Genomic DNA, 27769 nt, shown 5'->3' on the forward strand with positions numbered 1-27769 from the left:
TCTGTGAGAAAAAACTACAAAACTTTACTGAGTTGAATACATGGAAGGGTAATATCATATTCCTAGTGGTAAGAACATGTGTAACAGTGTTAATCCCAATGAATTATAAGTTAATTGCAATAATTGGAAGGCCACTTTTGATTAATAAACATTTTCAGTCAGAATAATAATGAAATTATGGCCTTCATGTAAATTAAACAAACATACATGTATACACTTTTTAGAGACATATGCTGAAAGACCCCTTAAATATAGAAAATTAAAAAGATTATAGGAATAGGTCAAAACAGGGTGAAAACCTAGTAAAACAAAGCATATGTTCCAGACACAGGTCCTGTTCCACCCGGCTGTCTTCAACGCTTACAGATTCTTGATACTGAAGCAGTTTATAGTGGAGAAGGGGTGATTTTCATCCTCTTTTTACACAATCTCCCAAGTAAACTAAAAAATGGTTAAAGCATATTTAAAATAATAAAAACTCCAGAATAAAACACTCCAATGTTTACAAAGATTAGATTTTTTTTTTAGGCTTGGAAAAGAAGACATAAAAAATTGAATCCCTGTCAAACAGTAATTCTAAGAAAATACCAAACAAGCTGGGAAAACATTTGCAGCCAAAATAAAGGCAAATAATTAGTATCTTTATTCTACAAAGAAATGGCTCAGATTAATAGGAAGAGACTAAAGATACATAGACAAATGACTGAAGGACAGACAATGCAAAAGAGGAAATATAATTTCTCAAAAAGCTCACCAGAAAATGTTGAGCCTCCTTAACAATCAGATAAATACAATTAAAATGAAGTGCCCTTTCCCCTATTAAATTAGCAAAGACAAAAAATACTCTGATTCCACAGTGTCAGCTGCTGGGTGGGAACACAAATCAATGTGTTACCAGCAGTCATGCTAACTGGTGAAAGTTTTTGAAAGGATTTTTGGATGTATTGAGAACCTTAAAACAATTATACATCTTCTGACCCAGAAATTCCTCTTGGGCAAAATCTATAATAAGGAAAGAAACTTAAATTTTGAAAAACATTTAAGCACCAAAAATGTTTACTAAATATCATTTATAATTATGAAAAATCAAAAATAAATTAAATATCCACACAACAGAAGAAGGGCCACACCACGAAGTGCTAGGTCCCATCAAGGACTTACTCAGGAGGTGGTGAGGGGGGACGAGGAGGGGATGAGATCTGTTTTGTAAGGCACAGGCTGGCTAGAAGAACAAGGTGTGCTTCTGCACACAGAGAATGGTCCTAGCCATGTGACGACTATCTGTAAACACATTAGAAAGATTTGTCACATGTGAAAACAGAAAACAGAAACAGAATCTGGAAATGACACCTTTTTCCCACCACTTCCTGGAGGCAACTTTATAAATCTGGTATTTTAAAATTATAAGAAAACAAACTGAAATGCTAATAGTGTTCACAGCATATTTTTCTTGATTTGGGGGGATACAGGAAAGGAAAGCAGTTATTTTTAATGAGCCAAGTGTTATTTTAAAAGAAAAATAAACATTAACCCTTCAGAAATTCATACTTTAAAAAATAAAGGAAAATGAGTCATACAAATCAGTAAGAAGCATGAAGACACACAAGCCAGACAGGTAACAGGTCTGAACTGCACATCAAGAAGTCTGCAAGCGGGCTGGGGAGGTGGCTCAAGGCGAGCACGGGGCACTGGGTTCGATCCTCAGCACCACATACAAATAAAATAAAGATGTTGTGTCCACCGAAAACTAAAAAATAAATATTAAAAAATCTCTCTCTCTCTCTCAAAAAAAAAAGAAGTCTGCAAGCATCTGGATACAAAGTGCATTAGTAAATAAAGAACCTCTTTTTTGGCTTGTCATATAGGCAAAGTGTGTGTGTGTGTGTGTGTGTGTGTGTGTGTGTGTGTTAATAAGACTTAAAATTAAGACTCTAATAAACGACGTCTGTTGATAGTGGCTCTCTTCAGTTATGACCTGCAGTCCTGTTATTTCCTAAGATGGATTCATAGTGCAAATTCTTCAAGGGACATGCAGAGAACTGAGCGGTTTACAATTGTTCCTTAGAGAAAACCATCAGAACAACTTTCAGTGCTGAATGGGATGAGGCGAGGAGAGTTTCAAAGCCTTTAAGATACACATACCTTTGGCCCAGAGATTCCCCTGCTGAGAATCTCCCCTTAGAAAGCAAAACCAAGTGCAAGGAAACTGAGAAGGAAAATGCTGAGACACTGTAAACAGAGGGCAGGTGAGTGGAGCAGAGGGGGGCGGAGCGGTGGGAAGGGAGGCCCTGTAGGATGAGATGGCCCATCATGCTACGCACACACACACCACGTGAATCCACCCTTCTGTGTATCTGTAAAGTACCAACTGAAAACTATCAGGAGAAGGAAGACTTGTAGGGTGGAGGAGGGGGTCGGGAAGGAGGAGGGGAAGCAAAGAGGAAACCCTGGAGATGGAAATGGAGTGGATGACATGCCATTGGGTATCACTATGTGACAGTATCTATAGCTATAATGCACTAATAAGTTTTTTAAAAGACCCAAGAGGTGAAAGGAGGAAACCTAACTCCAGCAGCAATGTGCATAGAAGACATAAATTACAACCACCTCAGTTTCCAGCCCTGGAAGGCCAGGTGAAATAAATGAGGACATATCCATGCAACCAAGTACTCAGGCAGTCCTGAAGAATGAAACCCGGGGTATATTTATGGCTACGGAGAGATGATCATGATATATGAGACTAAGAATTATAGTCTTTGAAACAGTGTTTACAGTATTTCATTTCAAAAATACACATCTTTTTATAAACTATATAGATGTATGCCTAAGGAAAATGGACAGCAACAAACTTATCTGTGAAGAGGAAATACAAATATTCAAAGTAAAAAAAATGTATTTTCTAGTTTTCTTAAAGGAAATAAATGACTTGTATTCTCACACACACACACACACACACACAAAGGTTAAAACAGGAATGCATCTAAATTTAAAAAAAAAAATGACTTCTAAATAAAAGCAGTACCTAACTGTGAGGCCTATCAGGAATCCGGGCATGGAAGTGGATCTTTACTTTACCTCAGCACCCACCTATCTAGCAGCAAGATAAAGGGCTAGCTGAAAGCCAGTGCAGAGCTGGGGCATCCACCACTGCGCAAGCTTAGTCTACCTTGTCAACCTGGAGGCATGGCGTGTGCCTGTCCCACACACCCAGAGAGTCCACAGGTGGCAGTGTGGACTGTCAGCAGGTGTGTGGGGAGGAAGGGAGAAGGAGGAGGCCAGACCAAGACAGTACAGTCCAACACTCCCTGAGGTTCCCTACTTAAGACTCCCAGGAAGCCAAGCCCAGGCCCATGGCTGTCCATAACAGCCCCTACCAGACTTCAAGGACCACCCACCCTCTTAACTCAGGAGAATGAAGGCCAGGCTGGGGTGATGGAGGCAAGGCAAGTTGAGAAAAGTCTAGAAAAAGGGAGAAAAAGAACTAGCTGGCTCAAGAAGAGTACCTACTGATGGTGAAAATACCAAAGCCATGTTGCAGCCATCAGTGAGCTGGCGGGGAGCATGACTCTACGAGGTGGGTCTCAGGAAAAGCAGATCCTGCCCTGCCGGAGGGATGTGATGCAGGGTACAGAGAACCCTGTGGTGCATTCTTGCCACAGAAGCTGAAAGCAGACCTGGTCCCCAGAGTCGGGAGCCGACTCTCATGTAGAAGGATACAGTGGAGAGACAGGCTCACAGGCACCCTGGAAGGTACACAGAGTGGGACATTCCACAGGACAACCACCATATCTCCCAGTATGAACTGCACAGTCACACAAAGCTTTAAAAAATGGTGCTCTCAATAGCCAAACCACGCACCCAGCCTAGGTGTCCATCAACAGATGAATGGATAAAGAAAATGAGGTGTGTACACAGTGAATTTTACTCAGCCACAAAGAAGAGCGAGATTATGTCATCTGCAGGAAAATGGATGGAACTTGAGAACATTATGTTAAGATAAATAAGCCAGACTCAGAAGGTCAAGGGTCATGTTTTCTCTCATATGTGGGAGCTAAAGAGAAAAAGGAAAAAAAAAGGTCGGGGGGGGGGGAATCTCATGAAAATCCAAGGAAGATCCAGAGAGCAGAGAAAAGGGACTAGGAGGGGGTCCTGGGGAATGGTACTGGCCAAATTCTGTTGTTATGCTGTGTGCACGTGTGACTCTGTGACAACGAATTCCATGATTATGTACAAGCACAAGGCACAGGTAGAAAGTATGGAAAGAGCGAATGACTGCCAAAGCCTGGGGCAGGGAGAAAAGAGTTATTATTTAATGTGTCTATTTATTTTGAAAGATGGAAATGTTCTGGGAACCTTTGTATAACAATGTGAATACACTTGGCATTACTAAACCACACAGTAAGAATGGTAAGATGGTAAATTTTATATCGCATGTTCTTTTAACCACAATTAAAGGTGAAAATTTAAAAACAAGTGCTTCTAAGTTTAAAAAATAAAATAATCCTGAGTATAAGAGGATAACCTAAAAAGGTATATTAAAATTTAGTAGGGGAAGAAGGGAAATGAATAGCTACATTATTCTCAGGGATATAGAAGTCATCTAAAAAAAAGTGGGGGAACTGCCTTAGAATAAGAAAGATACAAAAGATAAAACAAGCAAATGTAATTGGTGGACCATGTTTGGATCTGGATTGAACAAAGCCCATGGAAAGGGCATCTTGGACCTGACGGGGAGGCCTGGCTGTGGACTGCGTAAACCCTTTGTCTAAGGTACTTTGAATTTTCCTTTTTAAGTAGATATATGGAAATAAAAAATTTAAAAAAGAGTCAGTTAAAAAAGTATTAAGTACACAACAGCCCAGGAAGGGGGTCGAGCTGGCGAAACTTGCACAGGGAGAAGTGGAACGCGGAGACTGAGGACCTGGGCACACCATGACCCTGGGAGGAGTGACTTCCCACGGGTGATGAGGTGGCAGCTCTCCTAAAGGCAGGTCTTCCTGGAAGGGAAGGGAGAGAAAGTCAGGAGGGCAAGAAAGAAGCAGTTTCTGAAAAGGACAGGCGCTGAGCAAAAGGCCACAGGAGCCAACCCGAGAGAGCTTCTGTGACCAGAGCTGAAAGCCCTTGAATGACAAAATGAATGGTAATAGTATGGAATTACGCCTCACAGAGTGCACCCTCATGCAGCCTCGCTGAAATAAACTACTGCATAAACCAATGAGGAGGACAACACTTTCTCAAAAGGCAATTTCAACTACAAAATACAGAAGGAGCGAGGGAACAGGAAATCACCATTCAGATATACCGAGTAATAATGGCTACAGCAGGACCTATTTGACAGATGTCAGGATCCAGTGGGTAATAGTTTAACTCCTGGGTACCTGCATGGTTTTAAAGTTTCTCCCATAAGCTAACCATTAGTTACCAAGATAAACTTTAACTTTATAGTTAACTGTGACTGTACAGTAGAAAGACCTAACAGACCCATTTTAAGTCAAAGCATCAAGGTCGACGTTCCCACAAATAAGACACATCAACCTCATATCCCCCCACCAAGTGTCAGCAGAATCAGAAACCAGGTATCAGCGACTCAACTGTGGGTTGGGGAGAAAACAGACCCAGCCAATGAGGGCATTTCATTCAGCACTTCAGAAACGAAGGGCGAGGGATCGTGCAGCTAGCACTACTTTTGCTGGTGTACATTCTGGTAAGTCATATTTGTTTTAAATTTCATAACCTTAGAGCACATATTACAGATCAACCTCAAAAAAGGTTGGTTGGCAAAAAGAGCTGGAATAACAGCAGCAACCACACACCTTTTCCAGGCAGGAATCAGGTCCTGGGGTTCCAGGTCCAAACGGTCACCATGTGTATCTGCATTTGACCACCGTTCAAGGCAGTAGGAGAAGGCTTTTCACATCCTACCAATCTGGTCTAAAAGATTTTTACTGTAATTCAGGGCTTACATCTTTAAAGAATGAAGCATGCATAGTAAAGAAATAGGGTTTTAAGTGAAGATGGCCATGCGGATGATGTCAGAGTCCAAGAAAGCAGAAACACTGCTTTCTCACTGAATTATTTTTTAGAAATAAAAAAAGGAAAAGAGAATAATAAGCTCAAACCCTCAAACAGCAACCAAAAAAGAAAAAACCCTCTACTTGATCAGTGATAGCTTTACAAATTACAAGAAATTGTTTAGCAAAAATATATTCCCCTAAATCTATATCTCAAAAAGTTATTATCTAATCCTAAATCACAAGAGAAATGTCAAAACTTCACCCTAAGAAAAAGTTCTTAACCTCTGTAGCACAAGTGGCCTTATCTGATTTAATGTGAAATGATGTTGGGTTACTGGATAGGAAGATGGCTGTAGAAAGCATAATACTACGTCTTTTCTTCAGGGAGGATATGACAAAGAGATAAAAAGAAAAATCTGAGTTCCGTTCCTGCACCATTCCTTACAACCTTGTTCAAATCAACTGAGAATTTGGGAGTTTCAAGTTTACTTTATCTGTAAAATGGAATAAATATCCTAGATACCTAGAAGCATTCTTTGAAGAATCAAATAAAATAACACATAACATTTTATAAACCATGAGGTATGATATAAATATATTACAATAAAATAAGCTTTGTGATTGGATAAATCCAGGTAGAACCTCAAAATTCTGTTTACCTTACTGATACATTCCATGTGGTGAAGACACTGAATGTTAATTCTTCAATAAAACCTCAGGCCACATATTGGCAGACTGGATTCCAACAGCCAATTATAAGTTTTTCATTGGGATGTCAGAATCAAGGGTCTCCATTCCATGCATACCACAAAGAAGGGCAAGATCTATTAGCTTTCTTCCTCTGCAATCAAAACATTCTTTGTAAGCACTATGCCTGGATGACTGCTAACGTGTTGGATCTTCTCATGCAAAAAGGTTACCTACACACTTAAACTATTCACTGGTTTTGACTACACCAGGCTGACTTTTTGAGTTAACAAGCTGTGAGGACAAGTATAAAACATTTCAATTCAGGTCATTCAAAAGGTCTCTCTACAGGATAAAGTGAAAAATGTTGAGAAAAACTGTTCTCTGAAAGTTTTTCAACAGTAACGGCATTCAACCAGTGTCTCCTGGAAATGGAGCTGATAATGCTGGGTGAGGTAGGAGGGCAGGCTAAAACACTTCCCACAGAGCTGGCACTGGTACGGCCGCTCCCGAGCATGAATCCGATAGTGCTGAATGAGATGTGAGCTCCGACTGAAGGCTTTGCCACAGTCACAACACTGGCAGGATCTCTCTCCAACATAGTCGTGTTTCCGCTGATAACGAATGAAGTGTGTCTTGTTGCGGGGCAGCCCAGGGGGAAGGGCCTCTGCTGCTTCATGGGCTTTGAGATGTTGAAAAAGATGCACGTCCTGGACAAAAGCTTTGCCACACTGAAAGCACTCATAGTAGTCCTCCTGACTGTGAACTCTTACAGCACCCCCGAGATCTGCCCGCGGGATGAAAGACTTGCCGACTTGACGATACCTAGAGGGCCTCGGGGCCGAATGAGTCTTCTGGTGTCTGGTGAGGTGGGGCATGAGAAAGAAGGCTTCGCCGCATTGTTTACACCCAAAGGGTTTCTTTCCAGTATGGATTTGCTCATGTTTCCTAAGGCCCATCTGGGTACTAAAGATCCTTTCACAAAATTGACATTTGATAGGTTCCACTGGCTGGGGTCTGATACGTGTTTCAAGAGCAGTGCGGTCCAGGGGACCCTCTCCTGGAAGAGCCCCTGATGGTGTGGTAAGATGAGGGTGCCTCTCGAGTGCATCACTGCCGTGGCTTCCTTCCTGAGCAGATGTCTTCATGTCACTCGTGGTCACGGGACTTGAAGTCTGATTCTCCTGGTTGCCAAGGTATGATTCTGATGGATCATCAGGAGAAGACGCTCCTACGCAGACATGCCAGAAGTTACCTACCTGACCCTCCCTTCCTGCCCCAAAGAATGATTTTTATATGGACAAGCTCTGCTTTGGGATTAATTCTTTGGTTTCAGGTCTCTTCCCACAATATAATTGTGGGAATGAACCTAAGGAGAAAATCAAAACAGGATTGGAGGGACAATAACCACTGGAGGGTGAAGAACAGTGGAAAAGAACAGAGAAGCCAGACTCAGAAAGTGGAATGAGGGGAACCATATAAAGACCTGGGATGGGGGCTGTCGACATTTTCCAAACCATGCTTGACAGATCACTAATATTTTGAAAAAGGAGTAGCTTTGACCATAAAGGAGTTCCACTGTCAAGTCAACTTGGGAAATACTATATGTTACAAATCAAGCAGGTTTTATTCCTGGATGATATGCATCTCATTTCTCCAAGAGGAAAGGGACAGAAAGTACCATTTCTAAACTGGTATTACCTGGGAATATTTTTAAAGAATACCTATTATCATGGTTCTTCAGGGTCATTGAGGAAACACTAAAATTAACAGGTCAACAGCCTCTTTCTCAGAATAAAGCAAAAGGATTCTAACCCTCTTTGGATCTTAATTTTATTTCTACAATGCCAATCAACCAATATCCTTCAATCCAAAATTTATTAAATGCCTATTTTGTGCAAGGCATTGCCCAACCAGATGATTATCAGCAATCTGCAAAGAAGACCTCAACCAAACTAAAATGATGGGGGAATTGATTCTTTGCAAAGACTAGTGGAAGGGATAGCATTTGGGCTCAGTTTAAGTGATGAAGGACATGATGACAGTCTTAGCAAAGACGATGAACTGTGAGGGCTGGGGATGTGGCTCAGTTGGTAGAGTGCCTGCCTTGCATGCTCAAGGCCCTCGGTTCCATCCCCAGTTCACACACACACACACACACACACACACACACACACACACACACACACACTATGAAAATACACAGTCCCAGGACGTCAGAAACACCAATTTCAGTTGGAAGATCTTATAGGAGATGAGGTTGGGAGGCGAATTATACTCCAGAATGGGAAAAAACTAAATGTTTTGCAAAAGTTCAAATTTTATCTTGAGGATGATTTTTAAAAACTGGTTAAGATTTGGGGTTTTATAAAGGCAATTCTTGGGTTGGAGGAAAGCCAAGGAAATCAAGTATAACTCTGTGGTTTGGAAGAAAGAATGATGAACACAGGGGTTGTATCCCCAAAGACCACTGCAGTGTGCGAAGCAGTCTAGGTGGGACAGCAGAGTGGAATGCGATGTAGGAGGTCATCGGGTAAGGGGACAGCTGGACCCTTCACAATGGAGCAGGCATTTTAGGAAATGGCCTTTGGAAGGAAGACTCAAGAACAGAGGACAGAGAAGCACCCCTTCTCACTGGCCCTCTTCTGCTTTCCTCACCTGCTTACGTCCACTACTGCAGCCCCTTCTGCCAGTTCTACTTTCAAAGGGCAGCTTGTCTCTCTAGGCTTCCACCCATCCTCTGTAGATCAGCTAAACGGATCTTTCTAGAGTAGCAGTGCCCGACAGAAGTCCCTGCCACAATGGGAATGCCCTACGTGTCTCTAACACAGCAGCCAGTGGCACACGTGGCTATCAGGAATGGAAATGGGGCTGGTGTGACCCAGAAACTAAATTTTAAATTTCATATAAGTTTAACTAGTTTATACGTAAGTAGCCACACACGGCCAGTGCCTGCCATACTGGACAGCACCGTTCTAGAGTGACAGCACACCACCTGCTCAGTGCCCCCACTACTTCTCTACCTCATTGGGAACAGCATCGACACTCCCATCTACCCCTATGTGGGCTGTGTTGTCTTTCTCTGTGACTCTCTCCGAGTCCTCGCCACTTCTTTCAGGAACCCCCGAGGTCATCCAACCCCCGGCACCTTGGATTTACTGTCTTTCTGCGTGTATCAGTCTTCCTCGAGGTTTCCATATGGGTCAGCTCATGTGGGGAGGGAATGGAAAGAAATGTCAGGGAAGGGGGAGTCTGTGGATGTCCACAGATCTAAGGAACCAGCATGGGGGAAGTAGGGGCTGAGGAAACCGAAGGGTCATTATGCCAAGGTCTTTTGCTTGCTCAGTTAAAGAGGAAGACCTATGATCCCACCGCAAGAAGAAAGGCACAAATGAATGAAGGGATGGAATACTAGAGAAAAGGACACTGCCCTCCCTGGAGCTGGGCCAAAGAGGAACTCACGCTGCAGGAAGAGGTGAGGGCAAGTGCTGAGGAGAGATGGCCCTTGAGTGAGAGCACCTCCCAGCCTTCTCCTGGACCCGAGGGCTTTGAGGAAGGCCCTGATGGCATCTGCTGCCCACCGGGCCCTCCCCTCCCCTGGGCAGGGTGCTGCCTTCCCACGGTTCTTATCTCCATAGCTTCCCCTCACCACTCACTTGGACACGTCACTGTCCTCCTGTCCTCCTCCACTGCCCGTGCCTCTTCTTCCAGGAGTGAGATAATGTCAGGTTTAGAGAACTGGCACCCTGTTGAGGAAGAAAGGAACTGTAAATCGTAACTCGGGGTTCAGCAACTCCAGATTCTGTGGGGGAATAGTAAGGAGGAAAACGGAGTCGGTTTCAAACCTAGAGAGCAGTGGTTCTCAGGGGCTCTTCCTCCCAGAGGACACAATGTCGGGAGATCACCTCTGTGTTCCAGCTGTGGGAAAGACCCAGGTGCTCCTGGCCCCTAGTGGGTGGAGGCAGGGTGCTGCCCACCATCCTGTGAGGCACAGATGGCCCCACATGTCAACCCTGCTGCTGAGTGAACCTGGACACAGGGTAGTTTGCCAGCTCTGTACTTCAGCAGGGGGAATCGGACACAGCTGCCCAAAGGGGGCCATTACAGGTCCCCTCTGCGGAATGCATTCCACTCTGTGTGCTCCTCCCTGCCCATCAGCTCCTCGTTTCCCACGCTGCGAGCCTTCCTTCGAGTGAGCTGGCTGATGGTCTGTCTTTTCCCACTCAGACAGGACGTCCATGAGGACAGAGGGACTACTATACCTAGCCTAGCCCTATACCAGATCTGTCACACCATGACTTCTCTGACAAATTAATGAACACCTGTCCTATTCTGGCCATATATAGGTGCCATTTAGAGAAGTAGATAGTGTTTACTTATATTTTTCTTTAAACCTCCTTCTTTGTAACTTAAATGGGCCTATTTTAAATGGGAGATTTATGTCAACTCCATAAATTAAAACAAATATCATTTGCAAAAACACCAAAAAACAAAAAACCTAGATACTGTAAGAAACCAAGATTATTCACTGCTAACTGGCTTTTTTTTTTCCCTAAATAAGAATTATACCTGAGGTCTTCTCTCTACTAAAATGGAAGATCAACAAGATGCAGAGAAATGCTAACACCAAACTAACACTTTATACCTGATTAGTATAAGAAAGTTTGAAAGAAAATTACAAGAGAAACATCTTTCAGCAGCAGCACATTAATATAAAGGAGAAGATTCTAGAGTCAGGCTACTTGGGTCAAATCCCATGTTAGACAAACAATTTAACTTGTTCATGACTCAGTTTCTTCATAAAATGGCACTAATGATAACAATAATAATAATAATGGCAATAAGAAGTCTCTCTCTCCCACAGAACCAGTGTGAGGATTAAAGAAGTTAAACATGTAAAGTGCTAGACTGGTACCTGACACACATTAAGTGCTCAATAAATGTTAACCATTTTATAATTAACAATGAGTTTAATATCAAAAACAATGAGTTTAATATCTGACCTAGGTTGAACGCAGTGATGACATGAACCAGCGTTATTGACACAACAAGACAACACAGGAATTGAGACCCTCGAGCCCAGTGGGCAGAAACGAGTTCTGTAGAGACAGCACACTTACCTAGGGAGAGCAGGTTCTGGTAATTCTCCAGCATGACCTCCCGGTAGAGGTTCCTCTGGGCAGCACTAAGGTAGCCTAACTCCTCCGGGCTGAAGTCCACGACCACGTCACTGAAGGTAACCAATTCCTAAAATACCAGGAACACTCCTAAGTAATTAACGTCCAGGAACGATCCCGGCAGCAAGGAGCCTAATGAGAGAGAACTGAGTATAAAGCAGCTGACTACTGGCTGAAAGTCCCCAGGTGTCCTAATCCAGGGGCCACAGGGCCTTGCTTTGTCTTGTGGTGTGAAAGGATGGGAACATCTCTGAGACAGTTCCTGCTGCTGATCACTACAGATTTAGGCTGGGGGAGACAGATCCTTTCAAGACACTTTGTAAGTAAAGAAAGCAAGAGTGCAAATACTTAAAACTTCAGGAGTATACCAGTGTCAGAATCAGAGTTGTGTTAAAGTCCTGGCTCTGGTTCTTAGAAAGTTCATGAGTTTGTGTAAGTTAACTCTCAGTATCTCATCTGTAAATCTCAAAGCACTGACAGATATGAGGAAACAGTCAATCCTATTAATTGACAGGGAAATACAAATAAAAAAACACAAAGTACCATACCCATTCAATTGACAAAAATTAAGAATTTTGAAAACATAAAGTATATAAACATTAGTCCAAAGGATCTCTTAAAGATGCTAAAGGAAATTTAAAATGGTAAACCACTTTGAACCCCAAAATTATGTTCCTAGGAATGTGTGTTCGTGTGTATTGGAGAAATGATCGAGCATGTTTATAACAGTACTGTTTATGACATCTACAACCTGGACACGATCCAAGCATCCACTTACAGTAGAGGAGATACACAACGTGGACGAGGAATTAGAACGACATTCCATAAACTCACATCCACTAACCAAGGTACAGACCGCCATCCTGAAAGCCCAAGGTCGATTCAAAGGCAGATACTAGAGGGCTACATAAGCTATGTATCCACTTTATTAACATACATACACTTTTGTATTTTAATGGAGACTGTCTAAATTTGTTATGCAGAGCAACAAATAATAGATTAGATTAGCAGTCCTGTACTGGCTGCTCAGCTCCTACAAAGGGGTCTATTGGATAACCCTGAGGTTTTTTATTCTTTAAAAAATTTCATACTATCTTCCAATATAAAAAAGTTATACGAGATTTCATATTAACTGGTTTTTATGCTTTTCTTAAAATAATAACAAGATCTAGGGACCTGGGCCACATTCTCACATGGCACCATCACCCCTTACATGAGGCAGCCACTCCTAGTGTGTCCTGATCCACCCAGAACAACTCCTCATTCACATCACCGCGGCGCCCACAAAGCATCTTCACTCAAGTCACTGACAGACAAGGGAGGGACACAAGCCACGCTCAGGAACACGTGTTCCCAACCTTTTCCTCTTCACCCAACCAAGAAGCCTTTTTAGACAATCTTCCTACCATCCCACCATGGGTTTTTTTTCTGATTCTGAAAGAAACACAACATACTGATTTCATTATTGTTCCTTTAGGTTTCCAAGGTGTCATTTAACAAGAACACTAAAGAGCACACTTTTTAATTAAACCCCTCACAACTGCACCACGAGGTGCCCTTTGCTCAGGGCTGCAGCCATCCATGCACTGTGTGCAGGTGGGAATGCTCCATTGGGAGCCTACCAGTCCTGGGCCACGTTTGATGGCCTTTTGTAATAATCACAAATCAGCACTGATCCACATACACACTCACTAAATACTTCTGAAACCACTATGCACACAAGCCATGACCACAGCGCTTTGCCCGAGAACCACTCTTCACTCCTGATGGGCAACACGACACCACTGAGAGTACTATTCTAGAACATGACTTTAAAGGGAAAGTCCCTCTCCAACTGTCGACCCTCAGCACCACTGAGTGGGACCAGGTAGGGCCAGTGTAAGCGGGCCTCCACTGGTAACTAAACACATGACGACACCACCAGTCTTATCTGTGTAATTTTAAGTAAGTTCAGAGAAGTTTTATGTTTGGTGACTTCATTAAAATATTTCTCATAGCCGGGGACAGTGGCACGTGCCTGTAATCCCAGCAATTTGGGAAGGTGAGGCAGGAGGATGGCAAGTTAGAGGTGAGCCTCAGCAACTCATCAAGACCCTGTCTCAAAATAAAAAATAAAAAGGACCGGCCTGGCCTGACCCATGAACCACATTCAGGCCCCTAGGCCCTGGTGGGCCCCAGCACTGACCCTGCCTGACCCGTGACCCATGCCAGAGCCCCTAGGCCCAGGCAGGCCCAGGGTGGACAGCTGCACAGAGCAAAGGACAGGGCTATGGCTTCCCAGCACCTGGTTCCTCTCAGAACTCCTCCCTCTTGGGGCACTGCAGCCAATGTAATAGCCCTCCCCACCTAGAGCCCCCACCCTGGGACAACTGACAGGGTGTGGAGGCAGCCACCCTGCAGCAGTCCACACCACAGCGCTCCATCCCTGAACAGGCCGCCCACAGCAATCCTAAGGCTGGCCCCTTCAGCCCCATCTCTGAAAGTGGTTGCTTCCATCTTGGGACACCTCCACAGCCATCTTGGGTCACCCCTCCTTGGCCGACACCACCATCTTCAGTTATGACGGCTTCCATCTTGGGACACTGGAGGAGGACTGGAAGCCCATCACCCAGGTACTTATAGATTTGACGCTACCGCTACCACCAACCAGGGAAGTGGCGGCTTCCATCTAGGGACAATAGCCAGGACCAGGAAGACCATCACCAAGTCTCTGCAGGCTTGGTCACACCAGAGGCATCCACCATTCTGTTGCAGAGGCAGGAGAGGCCTTACACGGGGTCGTCTCTTGCTCTCTTTTCTCCTGTTAACAGCCAGTTTCTTCTGATCCATCCTTCACTCTGCCTATGACCTCACACCTCTACATTTTCACCTCCTACCCATGACATTACACTCCACACCCACACTGCTTCTGTCTTTGTCCACCCTCTTCAATCCTACCGTCTCTACTGCAGATAATAACTGAACACATCACTTCTGTTTGTTATGACAAAACTCTAATTGTCTAAATAGGGACTCGTTGGTTTAAAGTTATATATCATTTGCATTGGGAGCTGTTAATATTGATCTCCCTCTTAAAGGTGAGACACAGAAACCTACAGAGACACTTTAAGATTATAGGGTAGAAAGTGTAACATCTAGGATCGGCGCTGCTAGAGGGAAGATGCTCGGAAAGCATGAAAAGACAGGGAAGAAAGTGCCCCAACACACCAAGATGATAAAATAATAGAACTTTTTGACAGTATAGAAGAAATGTCAGAGAAGGAGTTCAGAATGTACATAATTAAAATGATCTGCAAATCAAATAATGACGTAAGAGAGCAATACAGCCAACAACTGATCACTTCAACAAAGAGATAAGAGAGCAAATACAGATAGCAAAAGATTACTTCAAGAAAGAGATAGAGATTCTGGAAGAAAAAAACAGAAATCCTTGAAATGAAGGACACAATATACCAAATAAAAAATTCAATAGAAAGCATCACCAATAGACTAGGACACTTGGAAGACAGAACTGCAGACAATGACGACAAAATATACAATCTTGAGAATAAAGTTGACCACACAGTGAAGATGGTGAGATATCATGAACAGAACATCCAAGAATTATGGGATAACATCAAAAGACCAAATCTAAAATGTATCAGGATAGAGGAAGGCTCGGAGAGTCAAACCAAAGGAATGCACAATCTCCCCAATGAAATAATATCAGAAAAGTTCCCAAACATAAAGAATGAATTGGAAAATCAAATACAACAGGCTTATAGGACACCAAATATACAAAATTACAACAGATCTATACCAATATGTTATAATGAAAATGCCTAGCATACAGAATAAGGACAGAATTTCAAAAGCTATGAAAGTTTCAGGTTACATATGTGGGAAACCAATTCAGATCTCAGCAGATTCTCAACCCAGACCCTCAAAGCCAGGTGATCCTGGAGCAGCATATACCAAGCTCTGAAAGAAAATGGATGCCAACCAAGACTCTCGTATCCAGCAAAATCAAGCTTTAGATTTGATGATGAAATTAAAACCTTCCATGATAAACAAAAGTTAAAAGAATATACAATGAGAAAGCCTGCACTACAGAACATCCTCAGCAAAATATTCCATGAAATGAAAATCAACAATGAAAATCAGAAAGGGAGGGGCTACACTAAAGGAAAAGCCAATCAAAGGAGAAACCAAGTCAAGTAAAAAGCCAAAAACAGACCAAAATGGCTGGGAACACAAACTCTGTCTCAATAATAACCCTGAATGTTAATGGCCTAAACTCATCAATTTAGACTGGCTGATTGGATTTAAAAAAAGACCCAACAATATTCTGACTTCAAGAGACTCATCAGAAAAGACATCCAGACTGAAGGTGGAAGGATGGGAAAAATATGCCATTCTTAGGGACTGGGAAACAGGCAGGAGTTTCCATCTCATATCAGATAAAGTGGACTTCACACCAAAGTTAGTCAAGAGGGTGAAGAAGGACATTTCACACTGCTTTAGGAAATCGCGCATCAACAGGACGTAACAACTGTGAATGTCTATGCCCTAAACAATGGTGCATCTACGTATATCGAACAAACCCTTCTCAACTTCAAGAATTAAACAGACCACAACACAATAATAACTGGTGACCTTACCATCTCTCTCATCACTGGATAAATCCTCCAAACAAAAACCAAATAAAGAAACTACAGAACTCAGTAATACAATCAATAATTCAGACTTAACAGACATAATAAAATATTTCATCCATTAACAAGCAAGTCCACTTTTTTCTCAAGCAGCACACGGATCCTTCTCCAAAACAAACCATATATTATGCCACAAAGCAAGTCTTAGCGTGTACAAAACCAGAGATAACGCCTTGCAAGGCCGGGGTTGTAGCTCAGAGGTAGAGCGCTTGCCTTGCACGCCTGAGGCCCTGGGTTTGGTCCCCAACACCACATAAAAATAAACAAATAAAAACAAAGATATTGTGTCTATCTACAACTAAAATAATACTAAAAAACACCTTGCATTCTATCTGACCATAATGCAATGAAATTAGAAATCAATGAAAAAATTTTTAAAAAAGAAGCTACACCAACATCTGGAGACTAAATAACATGCTACTGAATGAGGCATGGATGACTGAAGACATCAGGGAAGAAACAGAAGAATTCTTAGAGGTGAATGAGAAATCTGATACAACATATCAAAATCTCTGGGATGTATGAAGGCAGTGCTAAGAAGAAAGTTCATTGTATTAAGCTCTTTTATTAAAAGAAGTAAACATCAACAGATAAATGACCTGATATTACATTTCAAAGCCCTAGAAAAAGAAAAACAAATCAACACTAAAAGCAGAAGACAGGAAATAATTAAAATCAGGGCTGAAATCAATGAAATTGTAACAAAAGAAACAATTGGAAAAACTGACAAAACAAAAAGCTGGTTCTTTGAAAAAATAAAGTTGATAAACCTTTAGCCACCCTAACAAAAAGAAGGAGAGAGAAAACACAAATTACTAAAATCCAAGTTGAAAAGGAAACAACACGACAGACACCACTAGAACACAGAAGACAATCAGAAACTGTTCTGGAGACCTGAAAGTCCCAGAGACACTGACACCTTTCTAGAGGCATGTGGTTTGCCAAATGGAATGGGAGGGGACCTACCCAACAGACCACGTTCAAGCAAGGAGACAGAAGCCGCCATCCAAAGCCACCGACCGAGGAAAGCTGGGACCAGACGGAGCCTCGGCCGAGTTCTGCAAGACCCGCAAAGAAGGACTCCCACCAACACTCCTGAGGTTACCCTGTGGCTGGAAAAGGAGGGACCCTTCCAATTCATTCTATGAAGCTCATATCACCCTGACACCAAAGCAGACAAAGATTCCTCAGAGAAAAACTTCAGACCAATATTCCTGATGAACATAGATGCAAAAATTTTCAATAAAATTTTGGCAAATTGCATACAAAAACATATTAAAAATATAGTGCACCATGATCAATGGGGTTCATCCCAGCAAAGCAGGGTTGGTTCAACACATGGAAATCAATAAACATAATTCCCCACATCAATAGCCTAAAAAATAAGAATCATATGATTATATCAACAGATGCAGAGAAAGTATTTGACAAAATTTAGGCCCCTTTCAAGTTCAAAACACTAGAAAAACTAGGGATAGCAGGAACATACCCCAACATTGTAAAAGCCATCTATACTAAACACAGGCCAATATCATTCTAAATGGAGAAAATTTGGAACATTCCCTCTAAAATCTGGAACAATACAGGGATGCCTCTCTCACCACTTCTATTCAACATCGTGCTTGAAACTCTAGCCAGAGCAATCACGATGAAATTAAAGGGATCTGAATAGAAGAAGAAGAACTCAAATTATCACTATTTGCCAACAACATGATTCTATACTTAGAGGATCCAAAAGAATTCCACCAGAAAACTTCTAGATTTAATAAATGAATTCAGCAAAGTAGCAGGATATAAAATCAATACCCATAAATCAAGTGTATTCCTATTCATTAGTGATGAACCCTCAGAAAGAGAAATCAGGAAAATCACCCTATTCACAATAGCCTCAAAAAAAAAATACTTGGGATCAATTTAACAAAAGAGGTGGAAGACCCCTACAAAGATCACTCAGAACACCAAAGAAAGAAACTGAAGAAGACCTTGGAAGATGGAAAGATCTCCCATGCTCTTGGACAGACAGAACTGATGTTGTCAAAATGGCCACATGACCAAAAGCACTCTGTGGATTCATGTGATGCCAATTAAAACAAACATTGTACCTCACAGAAACAGAAAAAGCAATCATGAAATTCATTTTGAAAAATAATAGACCCAGAATAACCAAAGCAATCCTTAGAAGAGTGCAGCAGGAGGCATCGCTACAGCAGACCTTAATATACTACAGAGTCACAGTGACAAAAGTGGCATGGTATTGGCACCAAAGCAGACCTGAAGACACAAAGAGCAAACCCCCCCCACACACAGTTGTCGCATACTAGACAAAGGTGCCCAAAACACACCCTGAGAGGAGACAGCCTCTTCAACAAACGGTGCTGGGAAAAGTGGAAATGATATGTACCAAAATGACATTAAACCCTTCTCTCTCCATGCACCAACCTCAGTGGATCAGGACCTAGGAATGAGACCAGAGACCCTGTGTCTAACGGAAGAGAAAGTAGCCCTAATCTTCATCACGCTGGATTGGGCCCCAGCTTCCTTAACAAGACTCCTAGAACACAAGAAATAAAATGAAGAATCTAAAAAGCTTCTCAGCAAAAGAACTAATCAATGAAGTGAAGAGGAGCCTACAGTGTGGGAGCAAATTCTTACCACAGAAACATCAGAGAGAGCATTAATCTCCAGCATATATAAAGAACCCAAAAAACCTAACACCAAAAACCAAACTTCTCAATCAATACACAGGCTAAGGAGCTGAAACTGTTCAGCTTCTCAGAAGAAGATACAACCAACCAACTAATATAAAAAAATGCTCAACATTTCTAATAATTAGAGAGATGCAAATCAAAACTAAGATTTTTATCTCAAGATTCCATCTCACTCCAGTCAGAATGGCAGCTATCAAGAGCAGAAAGCACAATAAGTGTTGGCAGGGTGTGGGGAAGGCACACTCACACACTGCTGGTGGGAACGGGACAGCTCACCTTTAACCTTTTTGGAGAAGAACATTCTATGGAAAGCCTTTGATGTGTCCCTATATAAATAAAGCAGGTGCGGGCTCCATTTTGCGGGATATAGAAGCTCGATGCGTATGACTAGCTTGCCTGTCCGGTCCCTGCTCTTTGAAATCATTTTCTGTGTCCTGTGTTTTTTAAATCATTCTATTTTTTCTAGCTTTTATTTCTCAGCCAGCCCACTCCACCAAGGGGAGCCCCATTCCCACTGCCTGCGCAGGATGTGGGTGAGAGGAGGGGCAGGGGATAGGAAAGGCCGTGGAATGATCTCAAGAATGGTGTGACCCTACTTCGTGTACAACCAGAGAAGTAAAAAATTGTGCTCCATTTGTGTACAATGAATTGAATAGCATTCTGCTGCAAATAAATAATTTTTAAAAATAAATAAATAAAAAGGACAAGGGAGGTAGCTCAGTGGTAAAGAACTCCTGTTCAACACCCAGTACCAACAACATGTGTGTGTGAGAGAGAGAGAGAGAGAGAGAGAGAGAGAGAGAGAGAGAGAGAGAGAGTGTGTGTGTGTGTGTGTGTGTGTGTGTTAAGCATTATTTTGGAGAAAACATAATGGTAGAACATATTATCTTTCATTAAAAATATAAAATCTGGGCTATTCTAGTCTGTCCATGCTTCCCAATGGACTCAATTATCTCAAATCTAAAAATTTAGTTCGATCAGCCAGGTAACATTCAGTATGTCTAACTAAATTTGTATTTCAGATGAACAACAAATAATTTCTTAGCATAAGCCATATTCCAAACATTGCATGAGACATATTTATGCTAAAAATTTATTCACTGTTTATCTGAGATTCAAATTTAATTGGTTTATCTGCTGTATCTAGATAGCCTAAGTTGGGGTAATGGCACTTCAGCCATTACTTAGAAATAACTAACTGGTAAGGAATGTGGACTCTGAAGCCGGACTACCTGAGTTCATATCGCAGCCTTACCATTTGACAACAGTGTAATCTTCAGCAAGTTACTAACTCTTCCTTCCTCCATTCTCTCACTTATAAAAATAAGCATAATAGTTCAAACTACACAGACTTAGATAAGGTGTGATATTAAAAAAAAAATCCAAGAATCCCAGTGGCTTGGGAGGCTGAGGGAGGAGGATTGCGAGTTCAAAGCCAGCCTCAGCAAAAATGAGATGCTAAGCAACTCAGTGAGACCCAGTCTCTAAATAAAATACAAAATAGGGCTGATGATGTGGCTCAGTAGTCGAGTGTCCCTGAGTTCAATCCCCAGTACGCTCCCCCTGCAAAAAATCAAAGGGATAGAAAATATATAGTATATGGGATAATGTTTAAGTGCAACAAAGAAAAGGAAAGCAAGAAATAGTGGACTGGAGTGGTGGTGTTGTGGCTCAGTGGTAGAGCGCTCGCCTAGCAGGCACGAGGCCCTGGGTTCGATCCTCAGCACCACATAAAAACAAATAAAGGTCTTGTGTCCAACTACAACTAAAAAATAAATATTAAAAAAAAAGAAATAGTGGACTGGAGAGTCAAAAGAAACTTAGGGTAGCGATGGAGAAGGTCAAAGAGAGTATTATTTATATAATGAGCTAATGTAAATGAAGATGGGGTTTACCTAAATAGGTGAGGTGACAAAATCAGAAGGTCCGACTCATATTTGAGTACCAAGTGACAAGAAAGCCCGACTCACCTGGGAGCCACCGGAGGGTTGACTGTTCAACCTCTTTGTATTCTGTGGGTGTTCCTTGGTGCTCCTATTTCTTACAAGCACAGAGTCCTCAGCAGGGAAACCTAGAAGAGGGGATACCATGGAATTGAGTCCTGTCCCGCAGTATCCAGAGAGCAGCCTTCCACTCTCACACCACCCATCCTTCTGTGGGGGGCAGCAGGAGTCCTGGGCTTCCTAGGCTAAGAGAAAGACCACAGAATAATTCCTCTACTCAGTGGAGCAAGTTCCAAAAGAGAATACTGTCGTTTCCCAGCTCTGAACCCTTCAATGGCTCCCCACTGCCTTCCAAATAGTGAAAATTCTCTCTACAGTGGTGATCTCTGGTTCCACTGTTCCATCAAAATCACCAGGGAATCCGAGTTTCTCAACCGTAAAACAGAAGTAAGGGTACTCAATGCCTCTGAAAGCTCTTAGATTAAATGTTACCAATGTGGGGCAAACAGTAGGTCACTTTTCAACAGCAGCCCTCAGGGAGCCTTTGTTTCGTCTTTTTCATTCTCAGATTCAGAAGATAACATCACCTTCCCTCCAGAGCCTGAACCTTGAGGACCGTCCTTGCCTGCAGTCTTTTTCAAGTGGCTCACTGATTGTTGTTTCCTTCTCCTACCCTATGCAATTCTGTTCCCTGAGTTCCATGCCTTGGCCAAGTCTGAACCTCTGGGATAATATCCACTATGTCCACTTGAGGCAGTGTAACACCGTGAGAGCAGACACAGGCCTAGCTCTGGATCCCGACTGCCAATTAAGACCTGTGGAATCACCAGCAAGTTACTCAACTTTGTGCTATTGTCTCCAGGTCCATAAAACAAGGCTAATACCTATTTCACAAAGCTGTTAATAGAAGAAGATGATTTAATACACAAAAAACACCTACAATAATACATTATAAGTGTTCAACATGTTCACTGCACATATTGTAGAAATTCTAATAAGAAACACATGTACACAGTACTAGATTAACGATCCTTACCTCATGATATGTTATCAGCATTGAGTCAGGCATGATCCTCATATTTATTTTAAATTCATTCATTTACATTTTTAAATACAATTAAGGCCTGTGTCAAACTAAAACATCCCCAATAACTTACATCTATGCATTTGCTTCTTTTCTGTCCATGCTCTATCCTGCCTTCCAGAGATAGTTACAATCTTGGATTTGTATTCATTGTTCCCTGGATAGGTAGATACAGATATCTTCATATTGTACAAAACACTTTGTTTTTAGTATTATTTTCATTCAAAGGATTATGAAGACTGGGTGCCTTTCATCTATCATTCTTGAAACGTCCTTAGTTCCAATCTAATAACTTTATTTTGAAAGAGACCAGTAAATTTTAGAAGAGACTGAACTTTCAGGACTTGTTGTCTCCCACATTTTTTGTTCCCTTGCATGTAAAATTCAGCCATTCATTTAAAAAATTATTCTTTTGATTTGAGTAAAAAGACTAAATGATCCATAGACAATTTTTTCCCCAAACGTACACTAAATATGTCAATTCCAAGGATGATCCTAGTATTTTTGGTAGGGTGTGTAGTTTTGTTTTGAATTAATACTAAAGTTTAGGCTGAGTAAGAAATGTGGGGGGAAGGGACAAAGCCAGAACTCTCAAATAATAAACATCAAAGCAAAAAATCAACCCCCCCCCCACATTTTCCATCTCACATCAGATTAGGCAGATTACCCTGATATATAAGACCATTTCTTCATTCAACAGTCACTCCTATGGACTGGGCATACGAGGGCAGTCAGTCAGCGGACACACCTGTCTTACCTTTTTCCCCACAGGCCTGGATCAGGTGTGCCACCAGGGCTCCCGCCTCCCTGCTGCTCTTGGGCTGCTGAGACCTCACCCACACCTGAACCTCCTTTGGCAGTGTGTTCAGAAACTGCTCCAGCACCAGTTGTTCTATGATTTGCTCTTTGGTGTGAGTCTCTGGCCGAAGCCATTGCCGACAAAGCTCCTGGATTTGGCTCACAGCTTGGTGAGGCCCGGTCACCGACAAATACTGAAAATGCCTAAACCTTTGATGAGAAACTTTCAGAGTCCCTGGGTTCCTTGTGGACATGGAATCTGGATTCTCCTCTTGATCATAAAGAGGAAAGATGTGGGGATTTCTCACGATATCCAGAACCCCTGTCACATGCAGCATCTTCACAGCTTGGCCTTTTACAGGATGGAGGCACACTCAAAGGCAGGCTGCTCCAGGACACCGTGTTGTAGAAGATGGTGGGCAGAGCTGCATCAGAAAAAAACGATAGCAACACCCAGGACCTGCAGATATTACACAGACTTACAAATGGCCCAGAGTTAGGACTGGACATGGGGTGGAGGTGATCTGAAGTACAGAGACTTGGCTCATTTTGCACAAATGCCTAAATACAATTAGTAAATATTTGTGCACACTCTCACACAGATTCTACCTCAGTCCTATTCCCAGGTCTGGAAAATCCACAGAACAGGCTACTAGTATATCAGAAATGGCAAATGAATGGAAAAGAGATTAAAACCCAAACCACAATGAACCAAATTTATTTGATAATCTACAAAAGCAAGCATTTTTCATTTCAAAAATCATGAGATAAGACAAGTATGTTACACAGAATGAACAAAGATCTTCAAAGAAATGGATTCATATGTTAAATATAGGAAGAACTCATGCAGATCAGTGCAGACAAAACAAAAGCGAAAAGGTTAAAAGACTGGAACACGTATTACACAAAATAAGACAGGTAAATGGCCAAGAAACCAAATTGGGCTTGGCTTCATTAGTTAGCACAGACACACAAGTTAAAACCACAATGGGATGTCACTACATACCTCCCCGACATCCAAAATGAAAAAGTCTGACAATACTAAGTGATGGCAAGGAGATGGAGCCACAGTAGAAAGATATATTCATATGTTGAGACTCTAAACAGAAATGACAAAGAAAAGGGCTCAAAAAATCCACGTTATCTGGTTCCGTTTATATAAAACGGGCAAAACAACCAAGATGTTAGAAGAGCAGAGTAGGGAGGGACAGGGTTGATGGAAGATGGGTGCAATGGAGCGAGGCGGGCTAGGGCAAGGGGAAGGGTAACCAGAGAAGGAGTGGCCCCTGAGGTAGGGAAGGAGTTGCTGGTGAAGGAAGGCATCCCTGAGGGGGAGTGGGATGTCCCTGAGGTGGAAGAAGGCATCTCTGGGGTGGAGAAAGTTGTCCCCGAGGAGTGGGGTGGTCCTGAGATAGAGAAGGGCAGCCCTGATGTGGAGGAAGATGTTCCTGCAGTGGAGTAGGATGTCCCTCAGGTGGAGCAGGGTGTCCCTGAGGTAAAGGAAGACATTCCTGAGACGGAGTGGGGCAGCCCTGAGGTGGAGTGGAGTGTCCCAGAGGTGGAGAAAGGTGTCCCTGAGGTGAAGTGGCATGGCCCTAAGCTGGAGGAGGGCATCCTTGAGGTGAAAGGTGTCCCTGAGGGGGAGGAAAGCATCCTTGGGATGGAGAAAGCTGTCCCTGAGGTGGAGTGGGGCAGCCCTGAGGGGGAAGATGTCCATGGGGTGGAGGAAAGTGTCCCTGAGGTGAAGTGCACAGCCCTGAGAGGGAGCAGGTGATCCTGAGGTGGAGGAAGGCATCCCTGAGGCAGAGTGGGATGTCACTAAGGAAGAAGAAGATGTCCCTGAGGTGGGGGAAGGCATCCCTGAGGTAGAGTGGGATGTCACTGAGGAGGAGGAAGATGTCCCTGAGGTGGGGGAAGGCATCCCTGAGGCAGAGTGGGATGTCACTGAGGAGGAGGAAGATGTCCCTGAGGTGGAGTGGGATGTCACTGAGGAGGAGGAAGATGTCCCTGAGGTAGAGTGGGATGTCACTGAGGAGGAGGAAGATGTCCCTGAGGTGGGGGAAGGCATCCCTGAGGTGGAGTGGGATGTCACTGAGGAGGAGGAAGATGTCCCTGAGGTAGAGTGGGATGTCACTGAGGAGGAGGAAGATGTCCCTGAGGTGGAGGAAGATGTCCTGGAGGTGGCGGGGGATGTCACTGAGGAGGAAGAAGATGACCCTGAGGCAGAGTGCGGAAGCTCTGAGATGGAGAAGAGTGGTCCTGAGTGGAAGAAAGGGTCCCTGAGGTGAAACGGGACGTCCCTGAGGTGGGCGGAGTATCCCTGACGTGGAGCGGGATGTCACTGAGGAGGAGGAAGGCGTCCCTGAGGAGGAGGAAGGCGTCCCTGAAGTGGGAGAAGGCGACCCTGAGGAGGAAAAACCTGTCCCTGAGGTGGAGGAAGCACAGCCGAAGCGAGGAAGGTCGCACTGCCTTCTCTCCGAGAGGCCATGTTGCCATCACTGACCCCACGATATCGTCGCAGGACACCAGTGAAGTTGCCCCAGGAGCCTCTGCCCACCTTGGTTTTGGTTCCTGAGGCCCAGCTCCCGGGACGCCACGCGCTTACCTTGCTTACCTCGCCCGACGCTCCTCAAGCCTCGGCGCCACTACGTGGCCCTCAGGCGCATGCGCAGTACGCCAACATGCCTGCGCCCTCTATGGCGGGGCAAGGGAGGGACCCGTTTGAAGGGTGGAGCCAGAGTCCTAACTGAGATTGGGACCTGGGAGGGACCTGAGGCAGAAGCCTGAGAGATGGGGCGGAGCCAGAGCCTTGCCTGGAAGAAGCCTGAGGGCGGGGCCTTAGGAGGGGTGGAGCCAGAACCTGCCTGGAAGGGGCCTGAGGGTGGGGCCATGGGAGAGGCGGAGCCTGGGTTGAGGGTGGGGCCACGGGAGGGGTGGAGCCAGAACCTGCCTGGAAGGGGCCTGAGGGCGGGGCCATGGGAGAGGCGGAGCCTGGGTTGAGGGTGGGGCCACGGGAGGGGTGGAGCCAGAACCTGCCTGGAAGGGGCCTGAGGGCGGGGCCATGGGAGAGGCGGAGCCTGGGTTGAGGGCGGGGCCACGGGAGGGGCAGAGCCAGAACCTGCCTGGAAGGGGCCTGAGGGCAGGGCCATGGAGGCGCGGAGCCTGGGATGAGGGCAAGGTCTTGGGAGGGACAGCCTCAGAACCTTGCTGAAGGTTTGTCCCTCACCCTTCTCACTGTCCAGTTTTCATTCTCTTTGTGGTCCCTGGGCCCAGATGAGGCATGTGGCACATCCCTCACCCTCTTCGCCATCCCTGAGCCTAGCTCAGGGTCATCGCCCTCTGCCCAAGATCATCTGTATGGCCTCTACCAGTTTGCTGGCCTCTGCCCATGACAGTCCACTGAGCCTTTATGGCCATTCTGCAGCAGAATCCCTCTCCCTCACTGGTGCCTAGGCCCAAGCACAGGCAGCTGTTCAGAGCCCCAGCCACAGGCCCATCCCTGGACCCAGGCCCTGGGCAGGCCTTGTTCAGTGCATCTCCCAGGCTCCAGGATGAAGGGAGCAGAGGACAGAGAACTGCCCACCCTCCCACTGTACCCTAGGGATGAAGACATGCCTGAGACAGGGTAGGCAGTGTATGTGCTGGCCACAATTTATTGTTAGAGAGTGAGAGTCAACCCTTCCTCCAGGTTGACCCCCAGATTCCTGAAGCATTGTCCCTGTCAGGGGATCTTACAACAGTCACTCCCTACTACCCCTCCCGAATGTACCCCACCTCCTCTAGAAGTTACAAAAGTGATACATGCTCATTGCAATGGCTCAAGGACAACAAAGGGCAAATAGGATCCCTGCCTCCCAAGGTCTCTGCACAGGGATACTCTTGAAGATTCATTTCGGGAGAAAGAAACTCTTTCCTCTTAAGTTGAGAACTGAGGCAGCTTGCGGCTATAGAGAAGGTTTCTGTCAAAAGAAGGTCTGAAGAAGACTTGCAGAAATGGGAGATGGAAGGAGTCTTGTCTGCATGGTTCTCAGGTCTCAGGTCTGCCAAAGGTCCTCCAAGCAAGGCACCTGACCCCAGGTGCACATGTCCATGATTTCCTTTAGTTGCGTTGGTTTCACTTCAGCTACTGTGAATTGGGTTAATATTATTTGCAACCAAGAGGATCCTGGAAAATGTACACAGAGCCAGAAATGGCTCTCACTGAAGTCCTTGGGGATCCTCCACATCGCCTCTCCACACACCCTCTGAGGTTCAAGAAGGGGTGGAAGGCAACTGTTCTGGAAAAGGCTATTACCGCTGGACTCTGGCTGCCCACTCCGCAGGCTGCTCTGGAACAGGTGCAAAGCCACAGGCTCCGCATCCCAGGACTTTCCACTGTCCCCCAGCAAGCCACTCTGAGGGCCTGAAAAAGGAAGAAGTGGCAGAGCTCGAAGCCATCCCACGCTGCCTGGCCACCACGGTGGCTTTTCCTGCTGTGGTAGCACCCCACAATGGCTAATGAAATTGACCTAGAAGGTTTCCACTGACATCGTTAGGTGAGAAGGACCAGTGCTGCACTTAAAAAGTGGTGTCATGACCCTTGTCATCAAAGTGTCCCACAGCCACAGGCACGCAGAACAAAGTGGTCTTCATGACACATCATCAAAGGTGCACACACGCACGGC

The 27769-nt window shown here is 44.1% G+C and overlaps 1 protein-coding gene across 2 annotated transcripts; it reads right to left on the reverse strand.

The window, feature by feature from the left end:
* On the reverse strand, window positions 1-25863 carry Zim2 (zinc finger imprinted 2). Of its 2 annotated transcripts, XM_040280097.2 has the most exons (7): window positions 25711-25863; window positions 24112-24204; window positions 23065-23530; window positions 21251-21351; window positions 11822-11948; window positions 10358-10447; window positions 1-7932 (listed from the first exon to the last, which is right to left on the reverse strand). In XM_040280097.2, the coding sequence occupies exons 3-7, from the start codon at window positions 23441-23443 to the stop codon at window positions 7097-7099; spliced, it is 1533 nt and encodes a 510-aa protein (XP_040136031.2). In that variant the 5' UTR covers window positions 23444-23530; window positions 24112-24204; window positions 25711-25863; the 3' UTR covers window positions 1-7096. The 2 variants fall into 2 exon arrangements, with proteins under 2 accessions (XP_040136031.2, XP_040136030.2); XM_040280096.2 differs by lacking the exons at window positions 24112-24204; window positions 25711-25863 and having other exon boundaries at window positions 23065-23869.
* Between the last annotated feature and the right edge of the window lie 1906 nt (window positions 25864-27769).

Source organism: Ictidomys tridecemlineatus, unplaced genomic scaffold, assembly GCF_052094955.1.
Source record: "Ictidomys tridecemlineatus isolate mIctTri1 unplaced genomic scaffold, mIctTri1.hap1 Scaffold_761, whole genome shotgun sequence".
NCBI lineage: Eukaryota > Metazoa > Chordata > Mammalia > Rodentia > Sciuridae > Ictidomys > Ictidomys tridecemlineatus.